This window comes from Astyanax mexicanus, chromosome 2 (assembly GCF_023375975.1).
Source record: "Astyanax mexicanus isolate ESR-SI-001 chromosome 2, AstMex3_surface, whole genome shotgun sequence".
In the NCBI taxonomy this organism is placed as follows: domain Eukaryota; kingdom Metazoa; phylum Chordata; class Actinopteri; order Characiformes; family Acestrorhamphidae; genus Astyanax; species Astyanax mexicanus.
Window position 1 is genome coordinate 37,010,978 of NC_064409.1, and position 18,287 is coordinate 37,029,264.

The 18,287-nt window shown below is 38.9% G+C and overlaps 1 protein-coding gene across 8 annotated transcripts in view; it reads left to right on the forward strand.

The window, feature by feature from the left end:
* Positions 1 to 18,287, forward strand: part of anks1b (ankyrin repeat and sterile alpha motif domain containing 1B) — a 441,679-nt gene that overhangs the window by 397,634 nt on the left and 25,758 nt on the right. For all 8 annotated transcript variants that reach the window (XM_049474291.1, XM_049474289.1, XM_049474290.1 and 5 more), the window contains one exon: positions 13,227 to 13,334. In XM_049474291.1, coding sequence (XP_049330248.1) covers positions 13,227 to 13,334 — 108 coding nt within the window. The remainder of the gene's footprint in view (positions 1 to 13,226; positions 13,335 to 18,287) is intronic.

Below are 18,287 nucleotides of genomic sequence, written 5' to 3' on the forward strand. Positions count from 1 at the left end.
TTTGATGGGAGGAGCCGTGCAGGCCAGTGTGACCCTGCTGGTGTGGTCTGGACAGGAGGCAGAATGACACTGGGTAGAATGAGTGTAACTCTGCTAAACCGCATGCTGTGTTTCCTTATGGCGTGTTCTCAGCAGTGTACACAGCTGTACTACAGGCCAGAGCAGAGCATCCACACACACACACACTCTGTCAGATGTAACAAGTGTTGGAAACTCATGTGGTGATGCAACTTTACAGTACACAGTTCCTTAACAGAAATTTTGCTTTTCTATTTTTTCCTCTCATTCAACTCTTTCCTTTCTTTTTGATTTGGCCTCAAAAGAAATACTCTGCAAATAATATTGGAATACATGTTAATAAACTTTTGCACTGACTGTGAATTTGAATTCTGCCAGAATCATTTGTCTGTTTGCGCAGTCAATTCTACCCATTCTCGCCATAATCATTACCACCCATTGCACTGGGTGATAATACCATCTATGGTATATTCCTGATAGAAATGTGACACTTTGGATTAAAGAATGTTGAATGGTAGCATAACTTCAGAAATGGAATGTTCTATCCATTTGCCACCCACAATAATTCTTGGCATGAGCACAATGACAAGTATTCAGCCTCACTCACAAGATAACACCTCACAACTTATGCAGGTGTGTGCATTCCCAAGTCATCCACGGAGGTAACACTTCATGATCATTTTACATATTGCTATTCTGTACATGGTAGTGTATGATGCACTATGAGGCACTGGGCATTATTTTTGGTTTAGGGAATGTCGAATGTGTGTCTTTGCTATCATAACGATGGGAAAAGTACACCTTGCTCAGCTCAAAGTAGTAATTCATGTACTAATGTTCTTAAATAATCATGGGTGTGTTTTGGGTGTAACATGAAATAAACCGGTCAGTCTGTCACTTGCCATTCCCTTTAAGAGCCACAGGTGCACTCTAACTTTGGTGGATTGGTATTTTAACAGTGCAGCATTTCTACACTTCTCAGCAGAGTAAACTGATAAAAGTTGGGTTTGTGCAGTGCTGCATGTCACTTGTCGATATGTAACATGAGGGGATGTTCACACATTGAGCAATAAACATCTGATTGTTGATGTCTGTCTAGGTTTATTTGAGTCAGTTGCACACTTGTGTTTTCTGTTGCTAAGATAGCAATACGCCAGACATTTACCTGAACACACCTCATTTCGTGATCGTCACACCTACAGGAGAACATTGTTGTTTTATTCTATAAACTACGAACAACATTTCTCCCAAATTCCAAATAAAATGTTGTAATTTAGAGCATTTATTTGCAGAAAATTACTGAAATAACAAAAGAGATGCAGAGCTTTTAGACCTCAAATAATGCAAAGAAAACAAGTTCATATCCATAAAGTTTTAAGAGTTCAGAAATCAATATTAGGTGGAATAACCCTGGTTTTTAATCACATTTTTCATGCATCTTTGCATGTTCTCTTCCACCAGTCTTACACACTGCTTTTGGATAACTTTATGCCACTCCTGGTGCAAAAATTCAAGCAGTTCAGCTTGGTTTGATAGCTTGTGATCATCCATTTTCCTCTTAATTATATTCCAGAGGTTTTGGAATTTTTGGAAAAATTCTAATATATTATATATACAAAACTCATGTATTTTAAGTGGTCTTCGGTACTTTTGTTCCAGAGCTATATTTACAGGTGTTTTTGTCCATCCTGCCACTGTTGAGTTGATCAAATTAAACTGCTGAAGCTTCTTGACCAAACCAGAGCCCAGACCTCAATATCATTGAATGTGTTTGGCTTTGTTTGGCTAGTAAGAAACCGAATGCCTTTCAAATTGTAACTCTAAACTCTAATCTGGGGGTTTCTCTGAACAAATTTAACAAGAACCTCCTAAGAAGAACAGAAGCCATAATAAAGGTAGAGTTGGGCTTTCTGAACATCGAAACTTCTTACATTGAAACGACTTGTTTCATGATCTGTTAAATACATGATTCTGCTGGTGTGTTTCCTGATGCTGGGTTTTTTTTGGCAGGGTGCTGGAGTGTGAGAGGTTTGGTGTGTAGGATATGTGTGTGTGTGTGTGTGATGTGTTTTAGTGTGTAATCCCTGTTGGAAAGTATTTGAAAACACAGGAAAAGCCTGCATGTCTGAGCGCTCTGCACTTATCCAGCTTTACTGAGAAGAAGCGACAGATTTTGTGCAACGCCTACCCCGGTAATATTCCCGCTTTAGCTTTAGTGTGTGTGTATGAGCCGGTGGGGAGGTGTGAGGATGAGTGTGTGTGTGTGTAAGAACACTGAGCAGATTGCTGGCTTCTCTGCTGAGTTTTATGTGTGTCTTGTTCTCTCTGCCTGCTTCCCTCTCTCTGTCTCTGATCTCTCCCACATACTGCAGACGGTTCGCTTCCAACCCGTCCGCTCTATTGCTGCTATTGGCCGCTGATTAAATGAATCACCTCGTCTGATTGGTCCGTCGTCTCTGCGCTAGTAGTCAGCCCTCGTGCCGTCGCCGCTCTGTTGTACAGTATACATTGCTTTACTTTGCCTGGGAGGCCTGCGGATTTTTACGCATAGCCCCGGCGCTGCCTCTGTAGTTGCTAGGTAACCGGCTGACTCTGGTTCCTCTCCAGTCGTCCGCTGGTCGGGAGGTGCTGGTTATAAATGGAATGTGGAGATGAATGTGGTTTAGTCACGATGGTGCTCAAAGCCACGTTTGAACACTGGCTGGGTGCAGTGATGGTGAGTTAAGGGCAGTGATTGTGAACGGCTGCTGCTGGGATTTGTACTGGACCAGCATCTCCACTGAGTGCGAGAGTGGGGACCTGATTATACTCTGGGAGACCTGAAATATGAATTATGGTGGCAATGAATGGATTTATGAGTGGTTCTTAGAACTGTACTGGAGCATTTTCGCATGGAGAGGGCATAGGAACTGCCTCACACACACACATACACACACACACATCCACACACCTCATTACACCCCCTGTGAGTAACTCGGCACATAATTCCTGAAGAATGTCATGTCCGCAGTGATGAGAGCATTGATTTTACATTCTGTGGATCTCCCGGCAGAGCACAATTGCGATGCTGTCGAGCCGTAGGCCACAGCCAATGCATGCCTTTCCTTTACAGTTGACATAAAGAAAAAGTGGTGCCTTGAAATAGGGCAGCTCACGAAATCAATACCCGCACAGCTGATTGATCAATGTGTGTAATATGAGGAGCTGAGGAGGAAAAAAGGAAGAAAATATCTGTACTACACATACTGTACTACTACTGCTGCTACTACACTGTACACGCTGTTCTCAAGAGTGCACTGATGATCATTGTCTGCTGTTATTGACATACAGTACTATGCAGTACACTAGTGTCCAAGAAGTCCTAAAAGTAGATGAAGAGAACCCAGTTAAACACCTGAGACAAAAGGGTCAGTTTACCATAATATGCATCAATTCAATTATCTGACCAATTAAGGCTAAATTTGAAAGTAAAAAAATATATATATATATATTATTCTAACTCTAACCATTTGGTGTACTATAGAAGAAATTATGTTTTTTTTATCATTTTTTCCAATTTTCTCTTTTCTTTATTTCTGCACTTCACAATTAGAATTTTAGGAAAAAATGATTTTTGTTGCAAGATGCAAAAATGAAAAAATCCCCCCTAAAATTGTAATTTTTGTAAAAAAGAGTATTTTTTTTTCTGTAATTCTGTTAGTCCAAGGCATAAATGAAAAACTAAAGACTGGGCAAACTGATCAAATTCTTCTTCACCAAAGTAAATGACAAAAAAATGAAATAATGAAGTTTACCCAATTGTCTATGTTCAGATTTAGCCTGAAATTCTCAGAAAATTGAACTGTTAAATAAACGTTACACTGACCCAAAAAATATTATACTTATTTATTGAGGAAGATAATCCTAAATTTCCAATTTCTATTTGTAAGTGGCAAAAGTGTGTGAACCTCTAGAATTATGGCCTGTTTTGGGACTGATGGAACAATGAATTCTAAATATATCAAAGAATTCTAAGAGAAAATTGTCAGGACATCTGTTCAATAACTGAATCTCAAGGGAAGGTGGGTCATGCAGCAAGACAACGACCCAACGACCATAAACACACAAGTTGTTCTACCAAAGAATGGCTCAAGAAGGACTGATCAACAGTTGCTGGAATCGTTTAGTTGCAGTTGTTGCTGCAAAGATGTTTCACACTAGATAATGAATGCCATGGTTCAGATACTTTTGCTGTTCACAAATATGTAACATTGGATCATTTTCCTCAATCAATATATAAGCAAATATGATATTTTTCTGTCATTAGCTTAGCTGTCTTCTCTTTATCTACGTTTAGAGGAAAATCTGACAATGTTTTGTGTCATCTTCTTGCCCATGCTAAGAGCACCACAGCCTGTGCAGTAAATTTTGAGAAAGCCACTGCATTTTTTATTGGTTGTGGTTTGATGATGCCAGATTTCAGCAGAATTTCGCCTCCATCTGAAGTAGAAACATAAATATTTAGGAATCAAATAAGAGGGCATTGATTTACAGTGGAAAACATGGACCTGGAGGAGCACCCTGCTTAGTGTCCTTAGTGTTTATGGCCATATTTCTTTTAATCATTGACTCTTTCCACATCATATCACTAATATCCTTTGCATATATAAACGATTTCAAATATGAAGGTACATTTCTACTGTTCGCTTTTGGGCTGTAACTAAAAGGCCTCATGCAAGCAGGGTACCCCCCTCACTGACAGTTTAGTACATTTTTTCCTCACACTGTGCTTCTATGCAGTTTTGGCTCCAGCCCAGTGAGAATGTGTGTGTGTGTTGTGTGTGTGTGTAGGAAATGGGTTTGTGTGATGTAAGTATGTCTGACCGTGGCCTGAAGATGAAGAGAAGTCTGAAAATTGAGACAGACATGGCCATGTGTGTCGTCAACCAGAAAAAAAAAAAAAAAACACAGAAACACAAATGCCTTCAGCCTCCTCCCGTCTTTCTCGGGTCATTCAGCCAATCGTGTCTAGGCCTCCCATCTCATTACCCAATCAGAGCTCTGGTGCTTCTTTCCCCTCTTAAATAACCCATAGAGGAAGACGCAGTGGGGGTTGGGTAAGTGGTGGGAGAACAGGGCTGAAAATGCTGCGAGTGGAGGCGGTTGGGGGGGTGCAGTTGGGATAACTGTAGAACGTTGTTTGGGTTGTGAAGAAATGGAGCATGGGACAGAGATAAAGAGACAAAAGGAGTGATGGGAGAAAGAGGGGAGGACTTTGTGTTTGCGAGGTCATTAAAAACCCAACGCTCCAATGGTGCAGTGAGCAGGAACAAGGCCGCTTTCATGTCACTCCCATCAGCCCATGTGTGATCAGCCAGGCCTCTCGGCCTTCTAGGCCTCAATTAACGAGGAACAGATCATCAGTGCTGCTGATCGCTCTGCGCTCCACTGCTTTTGTTTTCATGGGCTGCAGGCATGAGATCATGCAGGGTGGTGTGACCATGGGCTTTTCTCTGGCCTCAACTGACCCTTTTTACATGTTTTTAGAGTTTTCTCAAGCTTTTTACACCGGTAGACGTAAAGGTGCTACTCTGAGCAATGACATAGATGCCATAATCCACAATTTTTCAGCTTTTATAAGGTTCTTCACATTAAAACATGGTTCCTCATGGAACAAAAAGTGCTTCTTCTATGGCTCTTAACTCTTTAAAAAGCTCTACACGAGATAGCATGCTTCTTTTAAGGTAGTACGCTTACTCCACCAACTACCTTAACACAGGGGAACCTCAGGGAGGGGATTGAAATGGCTACTAACACAATACAGGGTAGGTTAGACAAACTATTAACAATTATACTCCAACCTGTGTTACTGACTTTCAAGGCATACCAGTCAAAACCAACATACTCTATTAGAGTCAGAACAGCGTTTATAGTTATAAACTGCAGTTTTCCAGACACCATGCCCCGCTGCCCCTCCCCTTTATGCTCTCCACGCACACTTTATGTCAGCTTTATGAGGTAGAGTCACCTGGAAAAGTGTTCAGTTAACAGCTGTGCTGAACTTGTCAAGAGTTAATTACTTGAATTTCTTGCTTCTTAATGTGTTTGAGAGCATCAGTTGTGTTTTGAAGAGGTAAAATTGTTATACAGTGGCAAGAACTACTCAACTAAGTAAAGAACAATAAAATACTTTAAGAAATGAAGGGCAATCAATCTGAAAACAATTTGGAACTTTTATAGCAACCTCAAATGTTTTCACAAAGACCATCAAAAACATTTTGATGAAACTGGCTCTCATCAGGACCACCCCAGGAATGGAAGACCAAGCGTTACCTCTGTTGCACAGGATAAGTTCATCAGAATTACCGGCCTCAGAAACCACAAATTAAAATCACCCCAGATAAAGTAGTATTTTTATTTATTTACCACCTTTAAGTTACTACACGATTCCTTATGTGTTCCCTTATAGTCTGGATGACTTGAGTATTCATTTACAATGTAGAAAAAAAATAACATGTAGGAAAAACATAAAATGAGAAGGGGTATCCAAACTTTTGACTGGTACTGAATACATTTATACTTGGTAATCAAAATAATCTAAAATCTGATTGCTGTATGCGGTGGAATATGCAAATCTGCTCATATTGTGGCAATTTGACTGGTGTTTTAGTTATATTAGGAGGAGTTTAAATAGTTTAATGTCTTTTGGAGAGACTGTTGCATTTGCCCTGCTATAATGTGTCTCAGATGCGTCTCAGCTCACATTCTGAATTGGTTTGAGTGATCAGATCGGTATCTGTTTTAAGTGTGTCATTGCTGTGTTTACTCTTGCACGTGATTGGTTATGTGGTTTGGTTTTATCCAGATTTAATCCTGATGATAGTGACTAAGTGTAAATTAGCTCTTTTCATAGATCTATAGTAATGAACGGAAGTTGCACTGTTAAAACAGTAGCATTAATAGTAGCAGAATAATGTATTAGATCATTTAAACCTATTTTGTTTTGTCATTGTATTCCTCTAACCGTGGCTATTCTTCTGACACTGTTAACCTTTTGGGTAATGTAGCGATGACCCATTTTACTGGTATAAATCTGCTTGTAGAAAAGTTATGAAGAACGAATATACAGCTGTGGAAAAAATTAAGGGACCACTTCAGTTTCTGAATCAGTTTCTCTGATTTTGCTATTTATAGGTTTATGTTTGAGTAAAATGAACATTGTTGTTTTATTCTATAAACTACGGACAACATTTCTCCCAAATTCCAAATAAAAATATTGTCATTTAGAGCATTTATTTGCAGAATGTGAGAAATGGTTGAAATGACAAAAAAGATGCAGAGCTTCCAGACCTCAAATTATGCAAAGAAAACAAGTTTATATTCATATTCACATTTTAGGAGTTTAGAAACCAATTTTGGGCAGAATAACCCTGGTTGGTTTTTAATCACAGTTTTCATGCATCTTGGATTGTTCTCCTCCACCAGTCTTGCACACTGCTTTTGGATAACTTTGTGCCACTGCTGCTGCAAAAATTCAAGCAGTTCAGCTTGATTTGATGGCTTGTGATCATCCATCTTCCTCTTGATTATATTCCAGAGGTTTTTAATTCGGTAAAATCAAAGAAACTGATCATTTGTATTTATTTATATATATTTTTTAGAGCTGTACACAAAACACAACTGATGTGTGACCTGTATGCTTGTTAATATTTTATACGTAAATTTCCCCTTCATATAGGTTCCTTTTATAGTCTCACTCGTAAATGAGTCTATATGTGTGTATATTGATGTGTGATTCCTATCCCTATGTCAGCAGAGCTCCAGCGTTGGTGCATTTGTCCAGAGAGGCAGAGATTACGGTCACTCTCCCTGTCCACCGAGGCTAATCCTCTAATCAGCCCTGTTCCTCTTCACTCTCTCTAATCTAATGGGATTAAAGTATCAGCTGAACTCTAAAACTGCTGCAATTACTCAGAAAAAAAAGCACACACATTTCCTCCACTCTGCTGCTCTGTGCTGAGGAAGAGGAAGCAACCGCTTCCATCTGGATGAAAGGCCAGCCAAGCACACCATGAAGCTGATGTGATTAAGAATTGGTTTCTAATTGGCTCAGCTGGTTAGGTAAAGGTCAAATAAATAAATATAGCTGCAGCATTTCATGCAGAAGCAAAAAACATTGCTCCACTTGAATGCTGGAAATAAACACAGGCCTTGCAGGAGCTTTGTCAGATAAATACTCTGATCTGAGCAGATTAATCTGTGCCTCCAATTCCAATCATGACTTTTCTGATACGGTTCACTGGAGTCGATTAGGCTTCTGTGTAACTTCAGTGTTGCTCGCTTTGTTCTGTGCCAGTGTAGAAATCAATTCCTCGGGATTTAGACACAAACAATCACAGTCTGTATTGTGTTTCTTGGTTTGCGTTCCTTACTGGTAATTGTTTACAGCAACTCTTCTTTGTGTGTGAATTACTGAGTTGCTGGTAACTACTAGTCGTGGCTAAGGGTGGGAAAACTGTTAAAAACATTAGTGAGTGGAGCGTCACTGAGGTAGAGTAACAAGAGCAGGCCAAAAACACAATTTGGCAACTTTTAAAATTCAAACTGGGAGAGCGATAACCAGATATGACCACCTCCGAGCAGAGAAGATCTAATCCACCCTCCAATCTAACACCAGGAAGGAGTTAGATTGAATAATGCTTCAACAGTGGAACTGGCACAACTTAACCAAACAAGCACAAATAAAAATGTAACTTGCAGTATTACAATACAGGAAAAGTATTGCAATATTTTGTTAATACTTTGTCATGGTAACTCAAGAATGCCTGAACACATTAACATAAATCATAACAGATCAGTGATATTTAGTATCATATCAAAAGTAAAAAATGTCCAGGACTCCAGGACCTTGAAATGCTTATTGCAGAGGGGAGCCACTACTCAGTTGCCTTGGCTGTGTGTTTCGGGTCATTGTCATGCTGGAAGACCCACCGTCAACCCACCTTCAGTGCTCTTACTGAGAGAAGGAGGCTGTTGATCAAAATCTAGCAGGACATGACTTTATCTATCCTCCCTTCAATATGGTGCAGTCGTCATTTCCCCTTTGCAGAAAAGCTCCACCTCAAAGTATGATGTTTTCACCCCCATGCTTTACAGTTGGGACAGTGTTCTTGGGGTTGTTCCTATTCTTCTTCTTCTTTTAACGCGTTCATTTTTATGTTAAGTTTTATTAGTTCAGAAATCAATATTCGGTGGAATAACCAAAAAAGTTTTTAATCACGGTTTTCATGTATCTTGGCATGTTCTCCTCCACCAGTCTTACACATTGCTTTTGGATAACTTTATGCCACTCCTGGTGCAAAAATTCAAGCAGGTCAGATTGGTTTGATGGCTTGTGATCATCCATCTTCCTCTTGATTATAATTCAGAGGTTTTCAATTTGGTAAAATCAAAGAAACTCACTCTTTTCAAATTATAATAGCCTGGTTGCATTAATACTGTGTTCTTCACTGTGGTCTAGAGGGAGTTTACTGCAGGACAAGACTGCAAGACAAGCCCAAACTCCCCACAGACAGGCCAGCGTCTCAGAGACACGCACCGGGGCGAGGCTGAATGTGGGCTACTGGTGCTGACGATACTTTAGCTGGGCTTTTTAAACTGGGTTAATGAGACACTGCTGAGAGTCCAACCCTCTGAAAAGTTCACCAGCGATTAGAGACAGGCCTGGCCTCCAACGCAGAGCGAGATAGAGCGAAAGAGAATAATCTATAGCTAATGAACGCTATGATTGTGTTGTGATTAATAATTAATGTGGAAATACTCTGGCCTGAATGAGAGATGTATGCTGATCACATGGTGTGTCTGAATGTCTGTATTTTTATAGCGCTGTATAATTAGCTCAGATACGCTGGTCTGACATCTCTAGCATACTGTGCTTCTGCTTTACCATTCCCTTTGATACGAGTCGATGCTGGGCTCTATTACAAAGGCGGCATGCTCGTGTGGTTGCCAGTAGTGTGTAAAGTCCAGAGCACGCTGACCGAACAAACGCAAACATTGGGTCAGCATGCTAATGCTGTGGCACTGACCAAAATTAATCCCTCACATTAATTTGCATATTAGGACACTATTCTATGTGTTCACAAAAATTTTGAGGGCACCACAATCAGTCTTTTACTTTCACACACCTTAAATTCAGTGGTTTTTCATTGGTTTAAAATGTTCTGCATTGTATATTAATACAGTCAGCTTTGTAAGGTAGAGTCAACTACAGTGGCTTTCAGTTAACAGCTGTGCTGAACTTCTCAAGAGTTAATTACTTGGATTTTTGTCCCTTTTAATGTGTTGTGGAGAAAGTTGTGAAGAGGTAGAGTTATTATATAGTGAATAGTCCTATTTAAATAACGTTCTAATCCATATTATGGCAAGAACTACTTAACTAAGTAAAGAAAAAAATGACTTAAAGGAATGGAGGGGATTTCATCTGGAACATTTAAAGACTGTCAAAAATGTTCTGATGAAACTGGCTCTCATTAGAACCACTCTAGGAAAAGGAAGATCAAGAGTTTCTTCTGTTGCACGGGCTAAGTTCATCAGAGTTACCAGCCTTAATAACCACAAGTCAACATCACCTAAGATAAAAGTCACCTAAATGTTTCACAGAATATTTTGGTTTGTTTAACACTCTTAAGTTACTACATGATTCCTTATGTGTTCCTTCATAGTCTGGATAACTTCAGTATAAAATTAAAATGAACAAAAAATAGAAGAAAAAAAAAGTGTGGGGGGGAAAAAAGGTGTAAAGCTTTAAATGAAGTATTATTCCAACTATAAGGCGCACCTAATCTAGTCAGTGCACCTTTAAATCTGGTGCATCATATATATGAATTTTACAAGTTGTAAGGAGCAGTAAAGCAACTCTGCTCAAGTACAGCGTTATACAGAAGTTTCAGTTCAGTTCTCCAGCACCAGGGTTGGATTATCATTAGCATTAGCCGCTAACTGCTTTTTCCCTGCTCAGAGTATTTTTAGCCACTAGCCTGATGCTAACCCCAGCTAGCATTGCTGGAGCAGCATTAACATTACACACTAACCACGCTAGCTCTGTCGTCGTTCAGAGAGAAGTTTATCGGACTGTAGCTGTGTGAATTTACTGTGTTAAAACAAGGTACGTGGGACAAACCACTAGCTAATATCGCCCTGGCTTACTGGAGCATTCAGGGGTCCTCAGTGTAGCTCTGTTGGGTGGTAGTGTCTCTTAAAATGTGCCATATAATCCAGTACGCCTTATAGTGAGAAAAATATGGTACAAAGTAAAGAAAAAAATGCCTGCTGCTCATCAGTTAGCAAAAACTCTGATCAGTAACTGTCAACTACTGCAGTCCTGGATCAAGAATTAAATGTGTGCACTTTTGGTGTATGCACATTTTCAGAATGATACACTTCTTTGCACACTTTCCTTCTGCTATGATTAAGCAGCCAGCGTCCATCTCACCTAAGCAACTAATTTTAATTTGTTTATGTGAATTGCAAGTGTTGATAGTGTCTGAATTAGTTTATTGACTCATATGTTTCCGCTGTTTTGAAGGGTGTGAAAGTTACACTCAGCTTACGGTTTAATTTGATTCCATTCACAATACTGCGTTCATAATTAGATTATCAGTGTGATATTTTTACCATGAAAAGGTCTGTCAATGAGTAATCCATGTGATCTGCTAATGAGACTAGAGCTTTGGACACAAACATGCTTAAGTGTTCAACTAAGTGACTTTTTCAAACAATAGATCTATATTTGATATAGTATATCTTTTTTTTCTAATTTATTGCATTTAGAAATGGAATCAAATTGTCAATATAATTTAGAAAAAAAAAAACTCTTTAATTTCAAAGGGACCCTGCAAAAATCCGACTAGTGAGGCATGCCAACAAAACATATATAACTGTTCAAAATTCCAAAATACATTGACCATGATTCCATTTCTAAAAGCAATAAAACATGAAAACACTTTTTATAAACACTGTACATATATCATCAATTTTTTTCTCAATTATGCACAGTATCACATTTTTTAAATTGTTTTACAGAATACTTTACCTGTATTGCACACTATTAAAGAGGGAGAAGGGATCCTTCAGTCCCAACCGATGTGTGATTGATGGAAGGATCTAGACTGATCTCTGTCTCTCTCCTTCACTGAGCTGATTCATTGGTCTTGTCAGTTCTTTTTCTGAACATTTTGAATCACTGCAGGCATTAGGATGTTTGTGTTTGTTGCAGAATGTTTGTTCAGTGTGAGTGGTTGAGATTTAAAATGCTCTATTATAAGAAAACTCTGTAAGGCCTGGTTTCTCAGACAGTGAATAAGCCTAGACTAGGCTTAGTGCCTGTGCTTATTGCTATCTTTTACCCCGCCAACAGTCTATTTTCACTCCTTCTGCCTGTGTTGTTTAAATAGCAAAGGCACTTGTGAATATATCTAAGCCGATGTACTTGGTCGTCTGGAAATAAGACGTGTTCAGGGCAAGTTTGGGTGTATTGCTATCTTGGCAATGGAAAACACAGGTGCGCCACTGACTGAAATTAACCTAGATAGACATCAACAGTGAGAAGTCCATTGCTATCTTGCCAGTGGATTGTCAACACATCACGCATCCCTAACAAGTGTACACCCCACTTTTTAACAGAGCATAAACCCATAGTGTGTGCTAGTTGGCAGCTATGCAAACATTTACATCAACAATAAACAGAATAAACATGCATGAACAAGCAGATCAGCTTCCTTTGCTGAGAAGTGTTAGACAGATCGCAATAGAAATATGCCAAAATAAGAGCAACTTAAAGCCAATTTAAAGTGGCACATTGATTGGTTTATTGCATGTTACACCATAATTAATTAAGAAAGTTAGTGCATGCCTTTTGCTTGCTTTGAAAAGGCATACTTTTCCTAACGTTATGATAGCAAAGACACACTGACCCCTTATATTAAGGTGTGCAGTGTGTGTTTGACAGCTCACCTATAGAAGGCTAAAATGCAAAAACTATATTGTGTAGTGACACTGGTGGTTTTAGTTACTGACTGAAACACAGTATCTGCTATATTTGAGTTGTAGAGATAACATACAGAAGCTTTTTCAGAAGGTTTAAGTTTTCGGCACATGCAGAAAGTATGTCATTATGTGGGTCTCTTCTTCCTCGTTCTTCCTCTGATCTTCTTGTCTGCTCTCCTCAGGTCCTTAAGATCAACTTGATTGGACACAGAAAAAGAATTCTTGCATCACTCGGAGACCGGCTACACGAAGACCCTCCACAGAAACCTCCACGAGCTATTTCTCTAAGGGTAAGTATCAGACAACACACACAGACACAGACTTATTACACTCAATGCTGCATGAAAGAAGCATGGCTGTTTTTTTTTTTCATACTGGAGGACTAGAGAAGAGGGACAGTTGCTTCTTCTTATGCCCTCATACTTGAAAAATTGCTGCTAAATTAATCTCCAGAGTGGCAAAAAAAAGAGTTAAAGGCTACATTCACACAGCAATTAAATGTGGCCCAAATGTGGGTCGATTGTGTGACAGTGTAAACGGCAAAAAAATCTGTATCTGACATTTTCAATTCTGATCTGGGCCATATTTGTCCTATTGAAATCTGATACATATCCAATTTGCGTCATGGAAAAAATAATAAAAACCTGGTCTTGATGGAAAAAGTGCTCTTTTTTCAGTGAGCTTGAGTGAATTTTTCTGTGATTAGCTCAGCAGCAGCCTGAACTCCTTTGTAGCTTTTAAGATTCTGGCTGGGGTTAAAGTGAAACTTAGTGTGAAGCATTGCTCTGTTTTTTAAAATAAATATCGGATTAGGTCGATGTAAATGTAGTGCCATACTGACTCGCCTTCTGTGGGAAGTGATCGAGTGTTCCTTCTTGCAATAAATTATGATGATGTGCCCTCTAGATCAAGAAATTTGAGTATGTAATCTTTTGCATATCTACTAGAAACGGGTGCTATAATAAAGTGCCTTCTATTCAACATTTACTAGACAGTGTCCCAAAGGGTTCTCTTTCCAGTATGTAAATGGGTTGCAGTGCCCTTAAACAAGGGCCTGTTTGGTGCATTAGCAGTGGACAAAATGTAATGTGGTAACCTATAGCTTTTTGATGGTACAAGACCAAGTTAAAAACATAATAATAATAATAAAAAAAACTCCTAAACTTGCATCTATCTATTGCATCCATTAATGAATATGCAGAGCCCTTGTTCTGCAGTAGGTGCCCATTTCGACAATGTCCTTCAAATATCCTGAGTCTGGTACTGTTTTTCTTCGCTTGCTTATGGATACAGCAAATGGACACATTCCACAGCTTTACTAACAGAAAAGAAGTGTATAAAGTCAAAGGTGTGTACAGCGAAAAGCTGAAAATACTGACAAATGCAGAACTGGAGCACATATAGGCAGTTTCTCTCTCTCTCCCTCCCTCTCTCTGTCCTTTGGGATGCCTCCACTCCCGTTTAATTCTCTCCTCTGTTAATAAAAAAGTGCCAGACTGTTCCTCTTCACTTTCACATTAATTACATCTACAGTATGAGAAGGCCCAGAACTGGCTCTGTAATCATTCACACGCTGTACAGCTTTCTCTTCTCATAAGGTAGCAAAGAAAAAGTTGCCCCTCTCCTTCTCCCCTGCTGTCTTAGATGGTCTCATTGTGCATTCAGCTCTAGTCGTACCCCTCACTGCGGTGGAGTTTGTGGTTCTGTCTCTGGGGACTGAAGGTGCTCTTACTGTGAGACTGTCTGGATCATGTGGCTGTTTTCCAATATCCCAAAAGACTCAGAAGACTCCTCAGCTTTTCTACAGAAAACCTCTTTGACCTCTAGCTAACACCAGCGCCGGAACACTGCAGTGCACCTCAGATACCCAGTCTAGCTTTTACAGTTATTGAAGCAGAATTTTGTACCTTATCTGACCAATTTTTTTGGGCCACAGCTTCTCTTGCCTGTCAGTCACATGAAGTCACATACTGCCACTGCCTTTCTTAATACTGATCCAGATTCAAAATATATATTATAGAACTAGGCTTAGTTCACTATTAGCACTGGATTTTAGTCCAAATCAAGGCACAATTCAACTGCAGTGTAGTCTATGAATTGCTTATTCATAATTAATTCATAATTAATCATCATTAATGCTCTAACTTCAGTTAAGACTAGACTTAATGCACCAAAATAGTGCAGTTTTTTCCAAAACTAAGCCAAATTTACAATTAACACTAATATGTATTCAAGTATGAGGCCAAATTCACCATTAACACGAAAACATATTCAAGTATGAGGCCACATTCACCATTACCACTGAAGTTTAGTCTAGTATGAGGCCAAATTCACAATTAACACGAAAATGTATTAAAGTATGAGGCCAAATTGACCATTAACACAGAAGTTTAGTCCAATATGACACTAAATTCACAATTAACACTGAAATTTCTTCCAGTAAAGTCAAATTCACCATTTACACAGAAGTTCAATTTAATATGAGGCCAAATTAACAATTAACACGAAAATGTATTAAAGTATGAGGCCAAATTCACCATTAACACTGAAACTGAAACTGAAACTCCAAGTCCCAGAATCCCCAGCGGTGATCAGTGGCAACCAGCGACACCTGTGCAGCACTCTATATAAAGCCCAGTCAAACCACTCATTCTCGTTGCACCTTTAAAGAGGGGTGACCGGTAACAGAGGGTGTAATAAAATAAAAGAAAGAAGAAAAGAAAAGAAAAGAAAAGAAAGTCACACAAAAAAGATATAAAAGATCTCAAAAGAAAGTAAAAGTAGAGGTCTGAGCTGTGCTCAGTCTGTTTTGAGTTTGATTGTTTTTTGGTTTGAGTTATTTGAAGCTAAAAAGCTGTGTTTCAGTTGTACATGCCATTTTGTGGCATTTCCTTTGTTCTGTTTCCCGCCTTTTTTTGTGCACCTCTTCAGAGTTTTGTTTTCCACCTATTTTCCAGTTTCCTCTGTGGAAAACCAAACCAAGTTCCACAAGCACACCCTTTTGACACAAACAATATTAAAACATATTTATAAATATCAGAAACAATTGAGTAATCAAATAATTATAAATATACCTAAGCAAACATATATGACTGAAGATATAAAATATTAAATACATCCCAAAACAAACAACCATTTTGCTCTGCACTTGGATCCAACACCACCCTATCCCGTAACACTTTCTTACACAAAACCTGTTCGACCTTTAGCTAACACCAGGGCCAGAACACTGCAGTGCACCTCAGATGCCGAGTATAGCTTTTTTCAGTTATTTAAGCAAAATTTAGTTCGTCTTCTGGCCACTTTTTGTCACAGCTTGTTCCCAGAGGGACTCTTGCCTGTCAGGTGCATTCTCTGAGCCACATGAAGACTGCTGCCACTGCTTTTCTGAGTACTGGCCTGGATTCAAATGATATAATAATAAGCACCTTACTCTTAAAACGTGAGTGTGCAGGCACTCCATCTGACATAAGCAGTGTTTGGCATCAGGAAAGAGAGGGATTCTGTTATCCTCCCCCAAGAGCGCTGGCAGATCTCAAAGACCCCCTGCCAAAAGGAAATACTTGGCACTGTTGGCATTTGCACCTGAATCCCAGCATCACTGTTATTTACTTAAAACAGTGTTATGGCAACTAATCAAAAGTGCACAGTGTTCCATTTTAATGCCAAATGAGCCAACTTGGTACTGAAGTTGCAGCTACTGGAGTGAAAAGGCTAAATTACTATAGCTAATAGAGTTGCTATATCAGATTAACAGAAATACTTTAGGAGGCCCCACATAGTTCATTGGACTAAGGCGCTGCCACTACTTCCCATCAGCAGCAGGAGTCCGAGCGAGCACAATTGGCCCTGCTCTTTCTGGGTGGGTAGATGGAGCTCTGGATTACTGGATTACTCTGCTTTTCTTCAAGCATGCAGGCTACTCTGTAATGCTTCATGAGCAGCAGTAGAGAAGAGGCGGTGGCTGACTTCACATGGATTGGAGTCTTCACCCTCCTGGTGTTGAGGCATTCTTAATGAGTTGGGTTGGGGAATCAGCCTTCCAAATTGGTGAGAAAATCTGATAAAACTAGAAAAATTATTAAACTAAATTATTAAACTTTTCAATATTGCAGTTTGGCACACAATTTAAAACTCCTTTTAATAACTTCCATTCTTTCAATTCTTTGAAATTGAAATTTCTTGTAAGTTTTGTATTAATACAAGACTGTACATTTTTTGATCCAATAAATATTTATAGCCAATTTTCCAGACCCAGATAAATGCTACACTAAAACAATTAATCATTACATGGCCGTTTAGTCTAAGACTAAAAGTAACACATCATTGACACTGCGGTTTAGCTGAGAACTAATAATTTACTTAATTCATGATTAACACTGCAGTTAAGGTCTAGCTCTTATCCACATTTAACACTGCAGTTTAGTCCAAGATAAGTCTTGAATGCACCATAATACCTAATTCACTATTAACACTGTGGTTTAGTATAAGACTAGGTTTAACAGGGGATTGAGTCTACTTCAATATAGTGTATGACTATGCTGAATCCCTGTCCAGGAATCTAACCTATTATGTTTATTGTGTTTAGACATTAACATGTGTATTACTGTTTTACCCTAGTAGTATTATTGTTTATGCATTGTGGAACTACGTTGATCCTTGAACTACTATGATCTATCTATTCATCCATCCATCCATCTATGCACTTAATCCATACATGCTCAATTGGTTTGTACCATATTGTTCCATTATTGCACAGTCCTGTCTGTTAAGTTGACTCATGTCTGTTGTATTTATTGCATTTATTGTAGTGTTGTAGATTTATGCTGCACATTTGATGCATGTTTGTTCTTTATGTTTGTCTATTGTATTGTTCCATGTTGCATCATGGTAATTGCATTACACTTTGTACCTGTACTCAAATGCAATGACAAAAAAAGCCTCTTGACTTGACTAACAGGATCAAAATCTAAAGTCTGTTATTTTGACTACCATATTAGCTAACAAACTGTGGAAACTTATGCCCACTAGTTAGCACCCTCATGCCACATTTGATTTAAGTCACACTGCTCTGTTAATTAATCTCAAATAGACTTATGACTTAGGCTTATGACTTATGTGGGCGCTGTATAACACTATATGACAAACATTCACAGCACATAGGACACAAAAAGAGCAGTAGCAGCCAGAACACATTTGTTTTGTCTTAACATCCTTCTGTTTTAGTAGCACAAGTGTGAAAA